The sequence below is a fragment of the Opisthocomus hoazin genome, chromosome 2, assembly GCF_030867145.1.
Source record: "Opisthocomus hoazin isolate bOpiHoa1 chromosome 2, bOpiHoa1.hap1, whole genome shotgun sequence".
In the NCBI taxonomy this organism is placed as follows: domain Eukaryota; kingdom Metazoa; phylum Chordata; class Aves; order Opisthocomiformes; family Opisthocomidae; genus Opisthocomus; species Opisthocomus hoazin.
Window position 1 is genome coordinate 31,520,743 of NC_134415.1, and position 20,831 is coordinate 31,541,573.

The 20,831-nt window shown below is 40.6% G+C and overlaps 1 protein-coding gene across 5 annotated transcripts in view; it reads left to right on the forward strand.

Annotated features, from left to right (window-relative positions):
- Positions 1 to 643: 643 nt before the first annotated feature.
- DISP1 (dispatched RND transporter family member 1) overlaps positions 644 to 20,831 on the forward strand; it is a 92,116-nt gene continuing 71,928 nt past the window's right edge. Inside the window, exons 1-5 of one of the 5 annotated variants that reach the window (XM_075413052.1) lie at positions 683 to 765; positions 1,467 to 1,584; positions 3,551 to 3,751; positions 4,783 to 4,924; positions 6,038 to 6,160. Coding sequence is in view for 1 of the 5 variants with exons in the window: in XM_075413050.1 (XP_075269165.1) it covers positions 656 to 765 (110 nt within the window). In the remaining 4 variants the exon portion in view is untranslated. Of the gene's footprint in view, positions 766 to 1,466; positions 1,585 to 3,550; positions 3,752 to 4,782; positions 4,925 to 6,037; positions 6,161 to 13,812; positions 13,885 to 20,831 lie in introns of those variants that run through there. The other 4 variants (XM_075413053.1, XM_075413054.1, XM_075413050.1 and 1 more) reach the window with 4 other exon arrangements.

Consider the following 20,831-nt stretch of genomic DNA (forward strand, 5'->3'; position numbering starts at 1 on the left):
TGGGCCCCGCTGCAGGGGCCAGAGAAGGGCTGGAGCCCAGGATGAAACTGTCCCAGGGCCACTGCGGCTCCCACTGGGACCGCGGGCGAGGAGCCAGCCTGGGCCCCTCATCGCGCCCCACTCCTCCCTGCTGCTCCTGGCCTTGCCGCCATGTTCCCTGTCCCGCCGTGGACCCTCTGCAACCACCTCAAGTTACAGGCTGGCTGCTGAGCAAGCGAGATTTAGATTCTTAATTCCTCCAGAAAAAAATACAAACAGATTTTCCGCTGTTAGCACTATGCTGGTTTTCTTTTCCGTATTGTAGTTATCTTACAGTGAAGAGAGTTGTTCCAACGCCACATACAGCTTTCCCCCTGCTTACATGGCTTTTTAAAACTGTGTTAGGCTGTCGTTCTTTGTTGAGTTTTAGAATAACCTCCGCTCGTAGCGCCTCCCTGACATAGCACCTGTCAGTTCACGGGGCTTGGGCCCGGGGACCCGCCCGGGGAGGGGGCCTGGGACGCGGACAGGCCCTCGGGCGAGCTCTGCGGCCGCGCCACGCCCAAGATGGCGGAAGGCAGGCGCCGGGCCGGGCGCCGCGCTCAAGATGGCGCCTCCCCCGCCCCCTTCCCCGCCCTCCCGGCGGTGACTTCCGGAGGGAGAGGGCGTCCGTCCCATGGTAACTGCGCCACGGTGGAGACGCCGCCGCCGTCGCGGGGGCTGCTCGCTTCCTGCCGCCACCCGGGCCACGACAAGGGGCGGCCGCCTCCGGGGTCCCGCCGCCAGGTACGCGCCGCCGGGCGGGCCGGCGGCTTTCCCCGCCCGCCCCCGGTCGTGAGGTGAGAGGAGCCCGCCGGGGGCGGTCTCTCGGCGCCGCCGCCGCTGCTGAGGTGCGCGGCCCCCGCGGCGGGAGGGCGGTACCGGCCGCGTCAGCCGCAGCCGGCTCCGGCGGGCACCCGCGGGGCCCCGGGGCGCGGGGGGCGGCAGGCAGCCCTCCCGCCTCTCCTTGCCGGGACGTCTCCCTTCCTCCGCCTCCAGCCCCCCGGGGCTGCCCGGGCGCGCCGCGGGCCCCCTGCCCCGTCTCCCTGCGGGGGGCGGCTCCCCCCACCCGCGCTGTGGAGTAGGTCGGGCCGGCGGCTCGGGGGAGACCAGAAACGCGGCGGGGACGGACCCCGTCCCCTGAGGGCCCGTACCGGCGGGCACCGGCGGCTCCTCGGTCGGGGAGGGAGAGCGTGTGCGGGCGGTCGTGGCTGCCCCTCAGCCGCTGGGCAGCCAGCGGTGCCCTTGAGTCTTCTGAGCCTTGTTGTGAAACGTTACGTGGAAATGAATTAATGCTTTTTTACCTTCACTAATGAATTTTTGTGTTTATTTCAGTGGGAGCTGGGGCTTTTTTTCTCTTTCTTGAAGTGGTCAGGCACCTAACTTTCTTTCGCTCATTATGGACAGAAGTACCATCAGCCTTTCATGTGCTTTTGGTCTTTGTTCAGGCGTGCGCTGCTGGCAGTCGCCTTCCTCGTTAGGAGCGAAGAGTGTGAGAACAGAAGGTCTGTAGGCAGCGGTTCCTGAAGGGCACTCGCATGGCACCCTTTGTCTTGGGAGATCAAGGTACAGTAACCCCGACGTCTGTCACACAGCCGGCGTTCTGCTCATCTGCTCCAGCGTTGCCTCCAGTGGTGGTGGCAGACGCTGGAGATGCACTGGAGAGACCATGAAGGCAGAGCTCCATCCCGAGATAGGCACGTTACGAGTAGCGCACAGGCCTCTGCGGTTTCTGGGTCCAGTGCAAGCAACCGGTTGTCGCGTTGTCAGCGGTGGCATCTGCAGCTGCTGCAGCTCGCTGTCCCTGTGCTCCACGTGCAGAACGAGTGAGTTCCCACGGGAAGGGTAGCTCACCTGGTGGCTTCTTCCCGTCTTTCTCCTAGCAGAGGAGGAGAGGACGTTAAAAGTTTAATTGAAAACACTTCTGTGAGGAAGGCAGTAGGACACTCTGTCTGTTTACTCAGCCTCTGGATAAGATTAAAACAATGCAATTTTGCAGAATGGTTGATGATGTTGTGTGTAAGCAAGGGAGAGCCAGCTCTTCTCAGGAGAGGGGTGAAGACCTGTGGTTACTCAAAGCGTGTCTGTAGCATGTGTGCAATTCTGATCAGACAGCTTTTGTTCAAGTAGCTTGTTATAGAGTATCTACCTTAGACAAGCCTGGAAAATAGTAACAAACGCTTAGGATAAGGCATCCAAATTGTCAATGAACTTTTAAATGCACTCACCTTTGAAAGTGTTGACTGGTGGGACTGCAGGGGAATGAAGGTGGAAGAAAGCAGCTGGGACAGATGGGGACCAGCAGGAAGATGTGTTTTCTTAACTGGGCAGAGGGATAAGAGCCTGAAGCAAACAGCCTGCCATGATGGAGGTGGAAGAGATCTAGTGCGAAACAGCCAAGGGGGAGGGGCTAGCAAGCTTTGGAGTGGGGAAATGTGTATTAGGAAAATATAAATACTTAAAACATCAACATTTATAGACTCTTGTAGCAAATACTTAAGTTTGTAATCACAAAGTTGTTGCCTGTAACAAATAATAATGCTTATAAACATTCACAGTATGCTATAATGTTCTATTTAGTTTACATATATTTATGTTTTACTCTGAATGTAAAATAAATATGACTTGTGCATTAGTTTTTCAGTAGCTCCCAGAAACTGCAGCTGGCATTGGGATGCTGCTGTGCTGATTGCTGAATGTACAAGTGAATTTGGATTCAAATCAGAGGCAAACAAACATCCAGCGGCTTTTTTTTGCTTAAGTAATTGTTGTTAAACATTAAGTTTAAAGTAACAAAACGCAACAGCCTTTGACATCAGTGTTCTATTTAGGAATAGAATGGTTGAACTACACCATGATTGTAGCATAAGATATTTTGGAAGTCATTAATTAGAAAGGAAAATCACTTTCTGCAGAAATACTTATTTCCTGCCTTACAGCAAAGTGAGTAATATCCTGTAGTGATATAATAGCCTAGTTTGAGACACAGTTATCTTGAGATTAGAAGCGTAAACGTGTATGTCAGTTAAAAGCAGATGGATGTTGAAACTGTGACCTGAAACTATAGTAGTGCAAAATATGGAAGATGGCATTAGGATTTGAGACTTTGTAGCATAACGCAGGAGGGTTTGGGTTTTTTCCCCTTTTGGGGGGGCATTGTCTATACGTAGGGAGCAAAATGCAAGGATTGCATTTTCCTTTCTTTTTTAACCTCCTTTGAACTTATTGTAGTGGAGTTAATGTTGCTTGCGGGTTGTATAAAACGATAAATAAGGCTGCAGTGGTGACTACCTTCGTGGAACCTGGGAGAGAGCAGTTTTGGTGACTGGGCTTTCCTATAGATAGAGCAGCACCTTTGCTTCAGTTTGATTACCTTCTCTTGCTCAGATGCATGAGACGCGTGACTTCAGGATGAAGCATATTCTCTATTTTTTTAGCAGACAGGCTTACAACATTACTGAGAAAGTAGGGTTTTTCCCTTCAAATGATTTTTTTTTTTTCTTTCTCCTTTCCAAATCAACTACCATGGCAGATTCCGGACTCTTTTGGAGAACACCATGCGAAGCTGTTTTTGACTGATCAGAGAATTACTGTAGCAGGAACAAAAGACATTGATGAGGGAGAGCAGTCCCAAGGGGCCTTAAGAAGAAAGAGATGGAATTCAGATTAGTAGCCTCCGAAAAAAAAATCTTGCTGTAGAAGAGGTAAAAAATAAGACTATAAAAGAACAAAGGTAAAAAGAACATGTGAAAACACTTAGTTCTCATAATGTTACCCTTTCCCATGAGGAGGCTTTTCAAATGGCTTGCATAGTAATGTTTCTCATATGTTGACCATAGATTTGAGCAGTAAGCTTTACTTTTCCTCTAAGCCTTTAATAGAGATGATTGATTTATTAGCTTTGATAGAAGTGTAGAATTACTTTCAAACTCTAAAATACATAATAAGCGTCTCAGATAATGAGCAAGCCTACAACTGTCTCTCTTTAAAGTGACCAATGGCATTAATTTCATTTGGTAACCATGGCTATTTTCTTGTTCAGTGACCATATGGTATTTGTGAGTTTAGTGTGACTTCCTGTGAGCAGTTTTTACAAAGTCAGCTGGGCTTTGGTGTGAAGTGCAGCAAAAATTAAACACTATGGGAAGGTGTGAAAATGTTCTTATATTTAAAAAAAAAACAAAACCCGCAGGTTGCTTTCACTTTGTTAGAGGGGATTTGAGCCTCTTAACTCGTACATTCAGTGAGATTGTAATACTAAAACAGTCAACACTTGTAACTGCTGCTTGTTTGATACTGAATTTTTAATACAAATAACTATTAACAGATCAATGTTTTGTTGTAAACAAAATACTTTTTGTCTTTACTGTAAAAGTGAGACCCCTGTAACTTACACTTTTAAGGGGGTGCTACACACCTCTCTTCTTGAGGTGTGCTACACTAATGCTGTTGTTGCATGTGTCTTGGTGTTAATAGAGAAGCCACATGAAATTTGCATCTGAATTCTGATTTTTGAGGCTTGCTGTAGTCAAAAAGTGTGAATTTTCTGTCGCATGATTTTTGGAACACCAAATCCAACAAGTCAACAGCTTTTAAGAAACATTCTGAGCATCAAGGAGCACAGTCCAACTGAGTTGGTGAAAGCTAGAATAGCGGAGAGGATTCCTTGGTTGGGAAGCCCTGATCAGTGTGTGAAGCAATTTTAGAAAGGTGAAAGTTTTTTTTTTTTTAAACTGACCTTTACTCTCTGCTTATTAATAACAGGTTAAATTGCTCCACGAGAGGTTCTCCAGCATGCAATGTTAACAGGAATAAATCTGGCTGGGAGAGTTTTGGGGAAGGAGAACTGATATCAGATGGTGAACCTGGGAAGGAAAAGATCTAAAAGTAGAAGTAGTCAAGCCAGGTGAGTGGGGTAAAGAAAAGCAAAGAAAGAGGTATTGGGAAATGGAGTGGGGCAAAGCTGGGGGTTGCAGGAGGCTAAGGTTGCTAGTGGTGATGTAGGGTAGCATAGACCTTGCAAGAATAAAGTTTTCTGGGGAGGGAAGGTGACATTGAGGAGAGACCAAGGGAGGAACTGGTTGGTATATAGTCAGGAAAGTGCCCCTTGAAGTTAAGTAGAAATACATCTGAAAGGAGTGACAGGCACCAGAAGAACAACTAGTGACTGTGAGGTGCATGATCTCGCAGTATGTGGATGGAGATGAGAACAGGGGCATGCAAAGCCTGCCCCTCCGAGGGGAAACCTGAGTGCTGAGGTGGGGAAATGAGGGACTTGGTGTATGGAGACAACTTAAAGCTTGCGGCTCAAAATGAGAGAAGCTGTGCTGGTACCCTCAAGGGATGTGGTAGGGTGCCATGCTGGGCATCCTCAGTGGTGCAGAGCCCAGAGTGGTGGTCGCAGTGTGCTCAGCTTACAGAAGCTGTGAATGAAACACTCTGCCCTCCCTGTTCTTATTCCTCCATCCACCTTTATCCTCTATGGTAGAGGTGAAAAACTTTCTGATGGGTTGTTACAGTCAACCTATGACTGGAAGCAATGTTAGCTTTCTGCATTGAAGTCTCTCAAGAAAGGTCTTACTGTGTATCTTAGTCTACAGCGTTGTTGTTTTTGCAGAAACAGCCAAATACAGCATGATAAAACCATTCTTGTGCTGTCTATAGTACAACATAATTCTTGTGCTATGTAGCACAAATTAATAAAAATTACTAAAGTAAGCCATAACTCTTAGCAGATGGATACTGTGTTTTAGTCTTGTATAGTCTCTCCTTGTTAATGAACTTGACATGCAGATAAAATGGGAAGGAGATAGCTCTGGCTTTAACAGGAGGAAATGTTTCCCTTGTCATCTAAAAACACTTAGTTCTGGGGTGAAGTGTGCATGCTCAGCAATAGTGCTTTCTCATGCAGAGCCATAGCGTTTAGAAATTAAACTACTTTTATTCCTGGATTGTCAAGAACCTCTCCCCCCACTCTCTAGAGCTGTAATTCTTTATCTTCTATCTTTATGTAACTAAGGTTGGTCAAGGGCTGTAAACAGCCTTGGTTTGGACTTCCTGGTGTTTCTCTATGCCATTGCCATCCCTGCATGTGATAAGATGTGCCTGCTGGAGCTGTACTAAGGAGTAAATCTCAAAGGCTGTAAGTTTTATTGCCACAGCTAATACTGTGGTTGTGGCTTGCTTTTCAAAAGTATTGCATTTGCTGTTTTCCTGAGTGTTTGAGGAGAATATTGATAAGCGTTGTTTCAGGTTTGAATGTTCAAGTATGGCAGCATCTTCCTGTGGCTTGTACTTGACTGATCAATGAGTATGCTTTAAAAATACTTTAGTTGTAAAATGATGGACTTAAATTGATTCTTTCAATGCACATTTCTTTAAGGCTTTTTTACCAATGTCATATTTAATTGTATGTGTAACAAGAATTTTTCTATGTTTTAGCTTAGGAAAGATGCATTTAGCACTGTGTGTTCAGGCTGCCTTTCATAAAGTGCTTGTCTGTGATTAAATATTTATATGCAGGATGGAGCATAAGTAGTGAGATTTGAGAAGACATGTTTTGTAAACACAAAATCCATTCTCCCTGGAATGTGAGTGGTATGATACAGCTCAAATTACACTTGTGCTTCGGGGTAGTGCTGGAATTAAAGCTGGGGTTTGTTGTTTTTTGTTTTTTTTTTGAGGCCTCGTCTGTGATCTTTGAGTTTTGCACTTTCCTGTTAATTGTAAGACATGGTGGGTGTTTGATACCTATCGACTTAGACTGAAGATGCTTCTGGACTTGATATGAACTTAAAAGACTTTCAGTGAACAGACAGGGGAGAAATTCCTAAGAAAGTAGTTGCTATGCTCAGCAATACAGCTGATAGGATCCATTTCTAAAGGTAAAAATATCTGATGTTGAAACACCCTATTTGGGCAGTGGTTCTTGAAGTTGCATAAAAACTAGGTGATATGGAGATATCTTTGGGTGGGTGGAAGGAAGAGGGGGTTTTTGAGAACTAAGTAAGTAACTAAAGATTGCTGCAGTTACAATGTTTTGGCCTTAGAAAATTAGACTACTATGCCACATGGCTTGAATATGTAAGTTAAAATATTTTCTTTACTACATATGCTGTTCAAAATAATTATATAAAGCTGAAGGGAATTTTTGCCTCTTGAAATAAACTTTACCCTAGTCTTCAACGTATGTTTTCACTTATTGTTGATAGCTTCTTTAGTACCATAAAAAACTACAGCAGGTATTGCAAGAATTCAGTAACTTAATCTTAACCCTTTGAAGTTAAATCATGTGAAATGTATGTCATGCTGATATTTTTTTAAACCATAATAGAATTAAACCCAAAATCATCATTAAAACTAGAGTAAGATCATTAATATAGTTTAGAACTCCCTTCTATGACAGTAAAGTCTAAGAGCCTGAGTAGTCTAGAAATTTTGTGGGCCTGAACTAGTTGTCATGTATTTTCTTTGATGGTGAAACTTTATGAAACAAAAAAGCAAGATTTATATCAAAGTTTTGGGAGTATATTATTTGTAAATGTATCATTGGGTAATAATGTTTATATGTTAAGACACTGAAGAAAGTAGTGTTATGGTTGACTGTGAGTTTTAACTGGCTTTTTTTGTGTATAACTGCCTAACTGTTGTATTACTACAGTGTTTTCCTCTGCTTAATCTGCTCTCAAGCAAAGCCAGTTTAAGATCCGCTGCAAACTCAGTACTTTGGCAACTTGTTCTCTGTTAAAAAATGGTAGAGATGGCATTAGTGGGGAAAACAATTACTTGCTTTATAAGTAGTGCTGTTGAGTTATGACTAAATATATTGATTTGCCTGGCCAACACAAACTCCAGACAGGATTTTTTTTTTTTAATGGCCTTTCCATGAGAGGGTCACATGGCTGGCTGTTATTGCCTTGGATATTATTGAGTTCTACAAACCAAACTGCTTTCTGGGGAAATGGAAAAGTTTTTAAATGATCTTTTTGCAAATATATTTTGATCGCTGATGTGTGATGGTGGATGGATTGAGGGGAGGCTTGTCCCTCTTCTTAGCTGTTCAAAACCTGTTACTTTGCACAGCTCTGTTCTCTTTGTCATGGCTTTACTGATAATACAGACAATAAAGAGGTTATCGACTTTCAGAAATATATGAATTTCTAAGCTTTTTTTACTGTCTAGGCAGGACAAACTAGCATCTGTTTGTGCCAAACATGTTTTTGTTTTTTGTATAATTGGTATCTTTTCCTCTAACCCCCAAAAGTGATTTGAATATACTGTTCAGAGTTCCTAGCTGCATTTATAACTTCGGTTGCTAAATCTGTAAAACCCACAAACTGAAGCTATAATAATGGGATTATGAGTTGCTTAGGCTTCTTCCTACTTTTGAGGTCCAGCAGTAATTAACAGAGCTCCCTCTGCTTACTCTGCCTTTCAGTATTGCCATCTCCATTTCAGGGAAGGGGCCAGTGGTCACTGCCTTAGTGTCAGAGGTTCTGGGTTAAAATTTAGTAAACTGGTAATAGGGTGTCTGAATGATATCCCGAAATGGTTATACTGCTTTGCTCTTCAAGGCTGAATGCTAGCTCTTTTGTCAGCCCTGTTAAGAGGAGGTTCTGTGGTATCTTGTTTGCCTTTATTGGAAACTTGTATTCCTATTTGTGTTACGAATTTTCTCTACTGTATTAGAGCTCTAAGCAGAATGACTGGGGTGGAGTAGGAAACAGAAATAGACTAAGTAGAAAGACTGAGCAAAGTAAACATTTTGTTAGTTCTTAATGAGGTGTAGTTATCTCATGTGTGAGCTGCTTCTGGGTAGTCTTCCATGATTTACTGTTTAGTGTAATAAAAAAATGGGCAAAAACAAGCAATCCCAGTTATTGCATGGAGAGGGGCAGATGGGGGTGGTAGGAACTGATCCAGCAATTTTGTTCCACTACTTAAATCTTCCCTTCTTGTAGTTACCTTCTTTTGTTGAATTTAGATTTCCATAAGCTAGCTTTCTGAGAGTCTATCTATAATTAACAGTATCAAGTGTTTTAGTTGCTAGATGTTGCTGCCATGTGCAGCAGCTGTGCTCTTACTGTGGGTAGTATTCTAGGTTGGGTTGGCAGCCCTTGTTGGGAAACACAAATCAAACTTCCTACTAAAGCATGCAAGCCCAGTCACGTGGTCTTGTTTTCTGCTTATGTGTTTGTGGCATAAGACTATACAATTTGCTAAGCCAGAAGAAAACTGCTTGCTTAAGTTAGCTTTCTGATAAGCAAGTTGAATGGTCAGATGTGCCCCAGCGTGACTGGTACAGCTCAACCAGAACAGGAGGCAAGAGACCTCATTTGGCACTAAGGAGGCAAGAGACCTCATTTGGCACTAAGGAGGTATTTGGTAATCAGATCATTTCCTTCTGTAACATAAGACATTGTTTTCCCAGTTTACCAAACTGGACTGTTGGTGACTTGAATGTGAGATGCTGCTGGATATTTACTAAATAAGAGCTGGGTGGTGAAACTAGTCTAAGAATAATCAATTGGTTGCAACCTTTTTGGAAAAGGTTTGGTTGAACTTTTTTCACAAAAATACTTAAAATTTCTGGTTTCATACTTTCATTAAATCATGGATTTCTTTCTCTAAATTTGGTGAAGAGCACGTATGGGGTGAGAGTTCTGAGAAAGTTATGTTAAACAATTTTAGAATAAAGATTAAAAGGTAGATCTGGGTAAATAACATAAATGCATGATACAAATGCATTATACTGTACAACAAGCCATTTACATTAGTGTGTTCCCGGCTAGAGAGGTTTTTCTACAGGGCTAGCCCTTCCTCTCTGTCTGTTCAGGCATGTTTGATTTGAAGGGCATCCTCTTATGCTTCCTACAATTAAGATAGAACAGTTTGTATGGTGATGAGAAGAATAAGGGGGTGGCTTGCTGCAGAGTGAAGAAATGTAACATGATGCTGAGAAAACTGTATGTTTAGTGCAGCTGTTGCTTCAGATTTATCTTTATTGCAGGATAAGCTGCAATTAGACCTTACCCCAGAAACAGAAGCGTAGGAACTTTCCTTAGATAAGGAAAATAGTGAAGAACACTTACAAAAGTGCTAATTTGAAAAGCAGGTGAAATTCAAACAAGGTTATTTTGCTTCACCTGATTCCTGGTTTCAGAACCATTAACAGTTTTCAAGTAGACAGATAAAGTTCTTTAAAGAGGAGGAGAAGCCAAGCCAGTATCTATATCTAAGAGGGGCAGGTGGAAAAGAACCACCACAGAACTGGAGACCGTTTGTGAAAACATTGTAACAAATATGAACTATTTGGTAAGCTCCTCAAGGAAAAAGTACAAAGATGTTAAATAAACATAAATGTGAATTTTCCTGAAACAAAATTCACAAGCTGTCAAATCTCCTTTCATGACATGGTATCCAGTCTTGTTTGGGAGGAACAGATATGTTCTTAGTTTAATGAGCTATTCTAATGATTTTTATTTGTATTAAAAGCAAGGAAGTGTTTCTCGAAATACTGTAAATTTGGTGAAAAACCTTAAATAGTTTTGTGGATCACTGTCAGACCAGAGGTTGTCTAGACTGAATGGTCTTTGCAGGGTTCTGTCACTAATTTTGGCTTAAGTGAAACATTAAGGCTGTGCAATATTAGCAGCAGATGGTACTAAGCTAAGAATCGCTGCAAGTGCGTTGGAAAACATGGTTAGGGTTCAGAATGGTTTGAGGAAAGTGGAGAAGCAGTCTGGGGAAGAATATGTGTTTTGGATAAGGACAAGACTCAAGATGTGTACAAGTAGACAATGGGGGAGTAGAATGGGTTTTGTGCAAAGGATCTGGGGATGTTGCAGTTAAACTGGATGTGATTCTGTTAACACAGATGTTGCAAAAAAGTCAGGTGTGCTGTGATACATAAGCAGGATAACTTTCCATAAATCATGTGGCAGTCCTTTGTTTTAGGCTTAGGCATTCTGCCTCAGGAAAAGCTAGAGTCCTTAGAGACTATACAGGAAAGTAAAGAGATCAAAGTCTTGAAAATGTAGTTATTTTACTCGCAGAAAGGTTTAGAACTGTTTCCCTTGAAGAACAGGAGACTACAGGGAGAAAGAACTGTCTTAAGGTGAGATATAAGCAAGAATGGAGGAGAGCATTTTTCACTCTAGCCACTCTGACGACAGAACCACTGGTAACGTGCTTAAACTGCACAAAGGTGGTGTAAATGCACACTAGAAAGAAATTGTGAACCACTGGAACAGATTGCTTGGGAAGACTGTGGTATTTCCATTTTTAGAGTGCCTTGTAAGGCACAGATTAGCTATGTCTAGACCATGCTTTTTTCCTCTAGTCCTGAGAGGGTGTATTAGCTGATTTATTGAGCTCCTTTTCAACCATTATTTTATAGTATTAGAGTATGCTAGAAGGGTTTCTAGAAAGCAGGGACATACAAGTTAAAAAGGTGTCAGAGTGGTTAATAGCATTGGGCCCATGATAATCACTTTCTCATTTTGTGCTAATGGGTCGTGCTATCAAAATAGCACATCTGTGCTCCCTGCTCTTCAAAGAAGAGTAATATTGCATTGGGCGGAAGGGGGAAAATACTTTTATAAATCTTCTGGCTCACTTCCATTTCATGACTGTAAATATCTTCCAGTTGATACACTAAGTGTATACTGGTGGCTACAAACTTCCAGAATAATCTTTCTTCCCCAACTTTGCATAAAATTGCTTTGGGGACAAGGGAGAAATTAGACTCTTCAAACCCCATGCTAAGTGTGATATCAGATTCTGAGATTTCAGACTGCTTTGCTCATTACTCTGAGTTAGAATTAAGATATGAAATAACACATTCCCTCATTAGCAGATACCAGCCTTCATCTTGCATGCCCTTTTTCCTAAAACTAGCAATTAAGATGCATGAGTAAGAGGCAGCGTAGGCTGGTGGCAGGAACTTGGGCCTGGGAGACAGAACTGTCAGCATTTTAATCTTAGCTATGATGTTGAGTTATGATTTGCTGAAGGGCATGTTTAATTCCTGGCCCTGTTTTCCACACAGATAACATAATGCTGTAAGGATTACTTTTTATTTGTAGCTGCAGAGATGAAAACTCTCAAGACATGTATCTCTTTCTGCATTAAAAGTTAGTATGTAAGCCCAAGGTTTTATTTCATGGATTCTTAGGTGTGTTACTTCTGCTACGGTATCTTCAGGTTAAAGAACAACCATTTAAAATTTTGGTAGGTTAAAAATATGTATCACGGTAGAATTTGCTGTGGTGTTTTCCCTAGTCTTTGTACGTGGAAAATGCAGCCTCTTGTTTTCTTCCTTTGCCTTTTTTTTCCTTCCCCGCTACTGTTGAGGACTGCTACTTTCTCAAAGACTTCAGACTTATGTTATAGGCTCCATTCATGATTTAAATTCTACACTCTTTCTGTACCCTTATAAATTCTATTGGAATCCCAGTTCCGTTTGCTGCCTAGCTTTTGGAAGTTGAAGAGGCTGCATTGGTATAGACTGATTTGACTTTTAGCATTGTTAGGGCAATACAACTATCCTATGCATTTGTCTTTTAAGTTCCTGAAGAGGCTGGGGGCCATGCTAGTATGATTTCATTTTGGTTTGACAAATCAGCAGTGTTGAAGAATGACAGGGCATGTGGGGTCTTTAAGGCAATGAAGTACCTTATTTAAAACTGGTGGCATCATACTGAAATTGCTGTGGGCTTATTTCTGCAGGTGCAGGTTTTAAGTTGGGCCTCCACTGACGTTTACATTTAAATTTATGATTGCAGTGTCACCCTACATGGTTTATCGTTCCTTCAGTGAATTCTTTGTGAAAGAACTGGCATCATTTTTTAAAAGGTTATGTTGAATTCTGGTTTCCACAGCACAAGTTGCCATGGATATGTCAGGTTCTTAATGTTTGTTTGCGGAGGAATGAGGTAGAGAAGGTTCATGCTAGCTATTTTCAAATGATGCTGTTCTCGCTGGGAGTTAACTGACCAGTGAGCATAAATTCTACTGTCTGGCTCTAAAATGGATTAAGTTCACTTTGGAATGAGTTAATGCAGACATGTTTATGTGTATATCTTTACTTTGAACTAACTTGTCGGTTGTTCAGGTTGCTTTTTTCCCTTTGCAGTAAAATAAGCTTGCTGATTTTATGTGCTCTGTAGTACTTTGGAGTCCTGTCAATCAGTAGTTAAATAGGTAAACAATGTATATGCATTATTGCGGTGCCCAGGAACTGACATGTGCATCATTGCCACTGCAAAACCTGCTCTATTTAGTGCATCTTCATGAAGCAAGGAAAGGTCGTAGACTTCCCATGATCTGGGAAAAGAAGATGGTGGATTTTGTTTGGCAAAGAGCTGGTATGACAAGGAAATTAAACCATAAAACTCCTGCGTGCGTAGATCAAATGCACAGGAGAGGCTACTTACGTAATAGACCCTTGAAGTATGTTTCTGGTCAGTCCTCTGCCTTCTAAACTATCTGCTTTGTTCCCTCCTAACTGCTCATTTACTTTTCTCCTCTTCCAAAATAAGGATCACAAAGATGAATGTGTTTAACCCCTCAAATCTTGATTCAGAAGTACAGACTGCTGACTTTGAAGCCCATGCGAACTACCTGCACAGCACACCAGACTGCTGTTAAGTCTGGAAAAAGTATGCAATTAAAACAGAAGTCGAACATTAACTTGCTGTTTTCCCAGGTTACGCTGGAAGAGGTGTGGGCAGGCATGTTTGAAAGCTGAAGAAAATGAACCCTATCTCTGTCTGTGAAGACAAAAGTAGACTAAGTAGTGCTCATGTCTCATTTTAAGCTGTGCAGCTCTTAAGGACACGGTGAACAACTGCTGCAGGACACATGGTTAGTTTTTTGGTCAAATAAGCCAAAAGAGAAGCCAAAAGTGAAGCGGCAACATAGTGGAAAAGAATGAAAAAGTGAACATCCTCATGTGAAAAGTGAAAGTAGAGTAAGGAGAAAAACACCTGTGAAAGAAGCATCTCTGTAAAAGATAGTTGACTACTTTTAATGGATCAAAAGAAACTATTAGCAGCCACTTTATTGGTGAAATTAAGCCTTGTGTACATGCTGAGATAAACTTAATTCTGGAACTCCACATGTAAAGCTTATTAGAGGTATTTGTGAAAGTGTGATAGTCTTATACCTTGTGTGTTCTACAAACCTGGTCTCTACACAGGAGTGCCTTGTGTATTTTAAAATGTGTAAATAAAATACCCTCAGTGTTCTAATTTTAGTGCAGTACATCTGAACTGAGTTTCCAAATGGCGGTAACAAGATGTTCTACTGATTTGGTATCCGTAGCAATAGCCAGAGAGGTGTCTCTGTGAAGTGATAGGTATAGAAATGTGTTATAAACTATGCCTGTTAATAGAAGAGCTCTTTCCATTGCTTTTGTAGATGTAGTGCAAAATATCTCAAATGATTAATGCACGGTAAGTACCACTTAGCAGCCACCACCACTAAACATCTTCATTTTCCATTCAGAATCTGAAGCACATACTCTGTACATTCTGCACTTGTTTGGGAGATACGGTTTAGGTGGGTCCTTCCTCCTAGCCAAACATCCAGTTATGGGTGTGTGTCAGGGAGGGAACCTTTATCTCGAAGAACAACGAGGCAAGCTGTAGTCTAGTTTCTTTTGGCACAAGTTAAACTTCTTTGGGAAGAAAGTGGATATGGATTTGAAGAGGCTAGTGTGACATGTCTAGGATTAAATGAAGTTGTCATAATCAACACTGGAATCGCTGAGAAACATAGATTTCTAGCTTTGGGTTTTGAGGCCTGGTATGGTATGACTCCCCTTGCTGGCTCTAATATAGCCCATGTACTGCAGCTGTGCAAGTTCACCAGGATGTTATGAAATGACAGTGCTTGGGGGTGAATGCTTTTTTTCAGTCTATGCTTATTTCATATTAGGTGTTGTCTTAACAATACCAAAGTGGCTCTATGCTGGTAATCACTAGTGACCAAGCCCTCTAGGGTTAGTCTGCTCTTATAGCAGTTCAAGCTTACTTTCCAAATAGATTTCTAGGTAAAAGCTACCTTGTGTTTTTTTCCAATCATCCCGTATTTCTGTTTTCCATACTTGGAAATTGTGCTGCAGGCAGAAAATCCACTTGGGCTGGTGACAGGGGAAGAAAATCCGAAGCGCTGTATACATCTGCTGGATTGCCTCATTTGCCATCAGTCGTCTTGGCTTGACCCAACAGTTAGCTTCCAAAGCCTACGCTACCAGCCATCAAGATCCTAAATATCCATGGTTCAATCTCTATTAAATGTTTTCAGATTAACCCTTAATGCACAGGGAGAAAACACCTCAGATGCAGATTGTCAGGGGAAAAAATATGAGATACTAACTTGGAATGGTGTTCCCTTATTCTAAAAGGGGTGACTGCTCCTGTGAGTGTGTTGATATGAAGGAAGCTGAGCAGCCACCATGTTCTCAATCTATACTTGCCTCCATGTTACTGTTCTGAAACAGCTCATGTGATATGAGGTATATTTTGAACTAAATAACCAAGTAAATGAGGCATTAAAGTGAGAACGCTCAATCTATGGAAATCTTCACTGGGGAAGACTTAATATATATCCGTTTTTTCCTCAGTGTGTTCACATAAAAGATTCCCTATCTCATGGGAGAAATTGAAGCTTGTTCTATGAGCCATAAAAATCAGTCTTAATATTCTGAATTTGAGACTTAATTCTTCAGTATAGTTTCTCCATGATCTGGTTTTGATGTTATTTTCCTGTGAGAGAGGAGTCGATGTGTATTACTGTTTAGTAGATTCACTTTTGAGAAGTTTGTGCCAAACAGTAGGTTAGGCTTAAAATTTTAAGTTCCCCTAGTGTGCCAATGGCATGTGGGAGTCTCCTGAGAGCTCACAATTTGCAATTTCATGCTGCTTTATGCAAACAGTACTTGATAGCGGGAACTTCTCTCCAACTGTGTTGTTGCAGACATTTGTTATTCTTGATCTGTGGGGGTATTGCTTGTTGAATCCACATGCTCTTTATTAATCTTCTGTGCTGAATGCCTGAGATAAACTGAAATAGGTAGGTATGCTCAGTTTGATAAGTGAAGGCATTCTGTTATCTATTTGAAATTTAAAAAGACGACCTCTTTGCTGGCTAGAGCTATGTATGTAACTGTTCCGTAAGGCTGCCAGGTTTTGAGAAAATTCATACTGAATAATGGTATTTTTATAGTTAGTTTCTTGAAGGGTGTGGTTGAATTCATACTGCTCTGTCTTTTCTCTCATGTTTCTTATGTGGGTAAATGCTGTATCTTGATTATCTCTTAAAGTTGTGAAGAGTAGATGTGTGAAAAAGAAAGGAATAAGAAATTACTCTTAACATACTTTTTCATTCACACTTAAATAGCTGAACTATTTAATCATGTTGGTGGCTGCTTTTAAAGGTAGTGTAGTTGAAACTCTGAGAGAGAATTCTTTGCTTCTGATGCTCTTGATGTCCATCGTCTATAAATCTCAACATCATGACCAAGGCAGAGACCTAAGGCCTTGGATGCCTTTTGTGTTTTGTTTTTTATGTGTGTGGTGGTGTGTTTTTTGTGTGTGAAACGTAAGTGTAGTAGTCTAAAGTATCCCTTCTTCCTGTATTATTCCTTTCTCTTGGGATTAACAGAAAAACATTTATCAGCTATTTAGTATTAGAATGCTATCTTCTAATTTCTGCAAAAGGAACCACTTAAATACAGGCGATTAATTACTGTGAGCAGGTGATGTTTTTGTGAAACTCTGAACTAAGCATATAAAGTGACTCTTTTGAATGTCCTGACATGCTAGATGGAAGGATGTCTACACAGGGAGAGTTCTACATACTTTTGAAAGCATGGCAAGAATGTCAGTGTTCATAAGTAAACTTTGCACTTTCAAATAAAGTGGCAATGTGTTTGAAATTGATGTTATAAAGGCTATTTCCTGGGTGATCAGTGATCTATAATCCTTAATTTCTTGCTGTATATCAGTTTTTGCATATTTTAGGGAATAAACAGTTAATTTTTAAATGACTGAATCTCAACTTTTCTGTTTGGACTGGAATTTGTAGGCTTGATATCTCCTCTTGAGCTGGTTATTTGCTCTGGTTTATATGTTCCTGGTTAAATAGCATGGATGGACGTGTTAGGGACGAGTACTGGAAAGTCGCTGCTAGGGATTTCTTAAGTATGTACAACTCTGGAAGTGCAGAGACTGCTTCCTCACTCTCCTGTTCTAGGAGCAGTTGTTACACACTCTCTTGCATTTTTGCAGATAAAGAAACTTAATTTGGGTGTTACAATTGTCTTGAAGAGAATGCTGTGGAAAGCGAATATACGTTCCTAAGTATTGTATGTATTGTAATGACTCATACTTAGCAAAAGACTCTGGATTGCATCAATCCTGCATAGCTGTTGTTAAACTTTTATTTCTTTTCCCTGATATTTTAGATTTTTAGCAGCTGTCAGTAATTGTGTGGTTGAACAGTTTGAATGCTAGTTGGAAACAGGTGGTGCATGCTCTAAATACCTTGAGATACAGACAATGTTGTCATTGAAAATGTAGGTATTCGTGTCAGCCTATCTGGATTTCGTTTTAGCAGAACTTTGATATTCTTTGCTGTGGAGAAAGCATTCCAAAATGAACTTAGGAGTAAAATGTTGCTGAGACATCAGTTCATTATAGATGGCTAAGCCTGTACAAGACCAGCATACAATTTGCTGGCTTAATTGTAGAGGGTATGGATTAAACCAGCAGCAGAATGTCATGACTCTTAGCTGAAAGACAGCTTTGTATGAACCATTTCATTTAGTATTCTGTGATTCCCACCCAGAATATTCCTATGTTCACTGAATGTGGCATGTGTATTAACTTAGAGATATACTTGCATAACACAGTGAAATCTTTTACAAGCAGACACTTTGCAAAGGCTTAAACTTCAGGCAGGATCTGTTATTGTGCAGATTATTTGGATAGTAAAAACATCCAGTTTGCGATAGCTTATCCTGTGGTGTAGCATTACTTTTGGGTCTTATATCTGTTTGCAAATTGAACCTTGTAGACTTGCAGCTAAAAGTGCATAGTTTTGGGTGCACTGTAATCTAAGACTTTAGAGAAGAGGAATCAAATTGAGGCAATTGATTGGGCCTCCTTAATTAAATCTGTGGCTGAAACACCCTTATAATTAAATCTTTTTAAGGTATTATCCATATCTCTGTAAATTGTTGTACTGCCTAATCTATTCAGTTGGGTAAATGAGGGTTGATTCAGACCTTTCTCTTAAGCAAAGTCCCTAGACCATTAAGATAGCTAAAATAAATTTAGACATTTGGTTTTCATTAGTGTTGTAACTGAAACAAAAACATTTTAATGACTGATCCCAGAGTATTTTGAAGTTTGTGTGACTTTGCTGGGGAAGGTATTTAAACTGTAGTATCAGTTGCAAGTTGGCCATAGGCCAGTTTTTCGAAGCTGTTTCAAAGCAAGATGTTGGGTTTCCAGAGTGTTAAGAAAGAGGAAAACTTTGAGAGGGCAGAAGCAGTGGAAGGTAGTTACAGTAAAATTTGCACTAATGAAATGAAATTATCTGCTAAAAGGAGACAGTGACAATGTTCATGCCATACTACAGTTTACTGTTTTGTGAAAGAGCTGTTAGAGTTATCTGAGAAGAGATACAAATCTGGGCTTTAATGCTTATATTGATATAAGAATTAACTACCCAAGGAATCAGTGGGCTTACAAGACCTAATTTGAAAAATACTTCTGGGGAATAATATTTGAATTGGTCTTGGGGGAGGGTGGCAATAAATGCTGATAAAAATTAGCATGTGGACTTGGTCTTTGACAAATAAAATATTAATCTATAGCTTTACATTCATGGGAGATGCTGGAGACTGTTAAAGTGCTGTAAGATGAGGATTGCGTATTCTGTATCATGCTGTAATTACAATAATGTCTCATGGAAAACCTGCTGAAGTTGTTGAAACATTCTGAGTGATCAGGGATCATTTAGGGATCCAGGGACTGGATATCCAGGGCTTCATCATGTCCAAACTGGACCCTTGTGTTTGCTGCTTGGCCTGGGTAGACAGAATGCCAGTAGTAGTGTTTGCCAGAGTAATCTTAGGTTTTGGTGTCTCTATTTTTTATTTACTTTTTTTTTCCTTGGAGGTGATTTGGGATTAACTGGCAATTAGAAAAAGACCAGATTACTTCATTTAGGCTATTAGAAATTGATAGTGGTTTGAGCAAGGGCAAACTAGCACTTCTGGCAAAAAAATACTGCTCAGATGGAATTACTGAATTGTCTGTCTGAACAGGTGCAGATTTTGATGGATTCATCTGCACAGTATAACCTCAGTTATACAGTGATTTAGCTGTAACTGACTGATGAAAACAAAGTGTTCCCACAGAAATCCACCTGTGATAAGCAAGAAGCAGTGATATCAGAGTGACTGGAAGTCTAGGTAGCTTCTGAGAGTTTCATCCTTATTTTGCAATTGATATGTTTGTACTTGATTTTATATATTGACTTTTTAGGAATAATGTTCCTATGTAGAATGTGTATAGCTAAGCTGAATTTAAGTAAATTATTGTTGTATCTTCTGCAACTATTATGTTGTGTGTGTGTTCTGTTATTTCAATTTACAGTATCTCGTGTACAATATATACTTTTTTCATTGGCTTTCTAAGGATTCTTTAACTTCCTTTGGTACATTATGAACAGAAATATAGCATTTTACAACAAATTTTACCCAAAGTAGTAAAGTGGGCCTCAGTCTTTTTAAGAGACTGTTCAGTACATATCATGGAAGTTTTATTTGAATGCCTGAATTAAAAGTTTTTATAAATGTGAAATAATGCAGAGTTGCTGCTTTTCTAGGAAAAGTCTGAAAGGCGGTATGGCTTTCCTTTTCTCCCGTATTCTCTCTGGGATATTTCTTTTGTGATTTCACTATTGGGATATTCTAGGTGAATTGTTTTGTCTACTAAAGCTTGTAGGAAATAGATGCAATTCTGAGACTGAATTAAAGGAATGGCCCATTTCTCATGTGTGTGCAGTGCTGAAAACATTGTGTGCTTACACTTTCATGTTCTGTGAATGGAAATAATGGAAGAGATGCAAATGCAGGTTTACTTTGGTACCTATAGACATGGGTTAGAAATCTGATACCATATTCATTTTGTTGACTTCTTTTTGCTAGGCCATGTAAGTTATCTGACCACAGGATCATAATAAAGATAAAGACTTTTACTATCTCCTGTGGTTAAGCTGAGGACACCTTGCTCGAGCTGAAGATTTTTGGTAGTACTATTGTGTGTTGTTCAACACATGAGGGGAATTTGAATACTGAAGGACTGCATAGTTTGTCATAATTCAGTGTAAGGAAGGTACCTTCATTTTCTGATCATGAAATGCTATAAAACTCATATAGTTGATACTGTGCTTTGAAACTGCTTCAGCCAGACTTCTTTATATCTCCTCCCATCCTAATAGTCATTGGAGGTTTTTGAAATACTATTATTTCTAGAAGATTTAATTTTAGAACTTAATTTCTTGAGAAGACTTAGTTGAGATTTCTTATTGTTTGGTAGCACAATCTTGATACTGAAAGCAGACATTACCTTGATGCTGGTACTAACATGAAAAACATCAGATCTACCCTCAGATGTGAAAAGCCTTTTTAATAAGGCGAGAGCTGTCCAGTACCACTTTTATACCAGTTTATTCATTACTTTGTTTTAATATTCTGGTAGTTTGAGTAGAGATGAGATAGAGATGGCAGAGCAGTA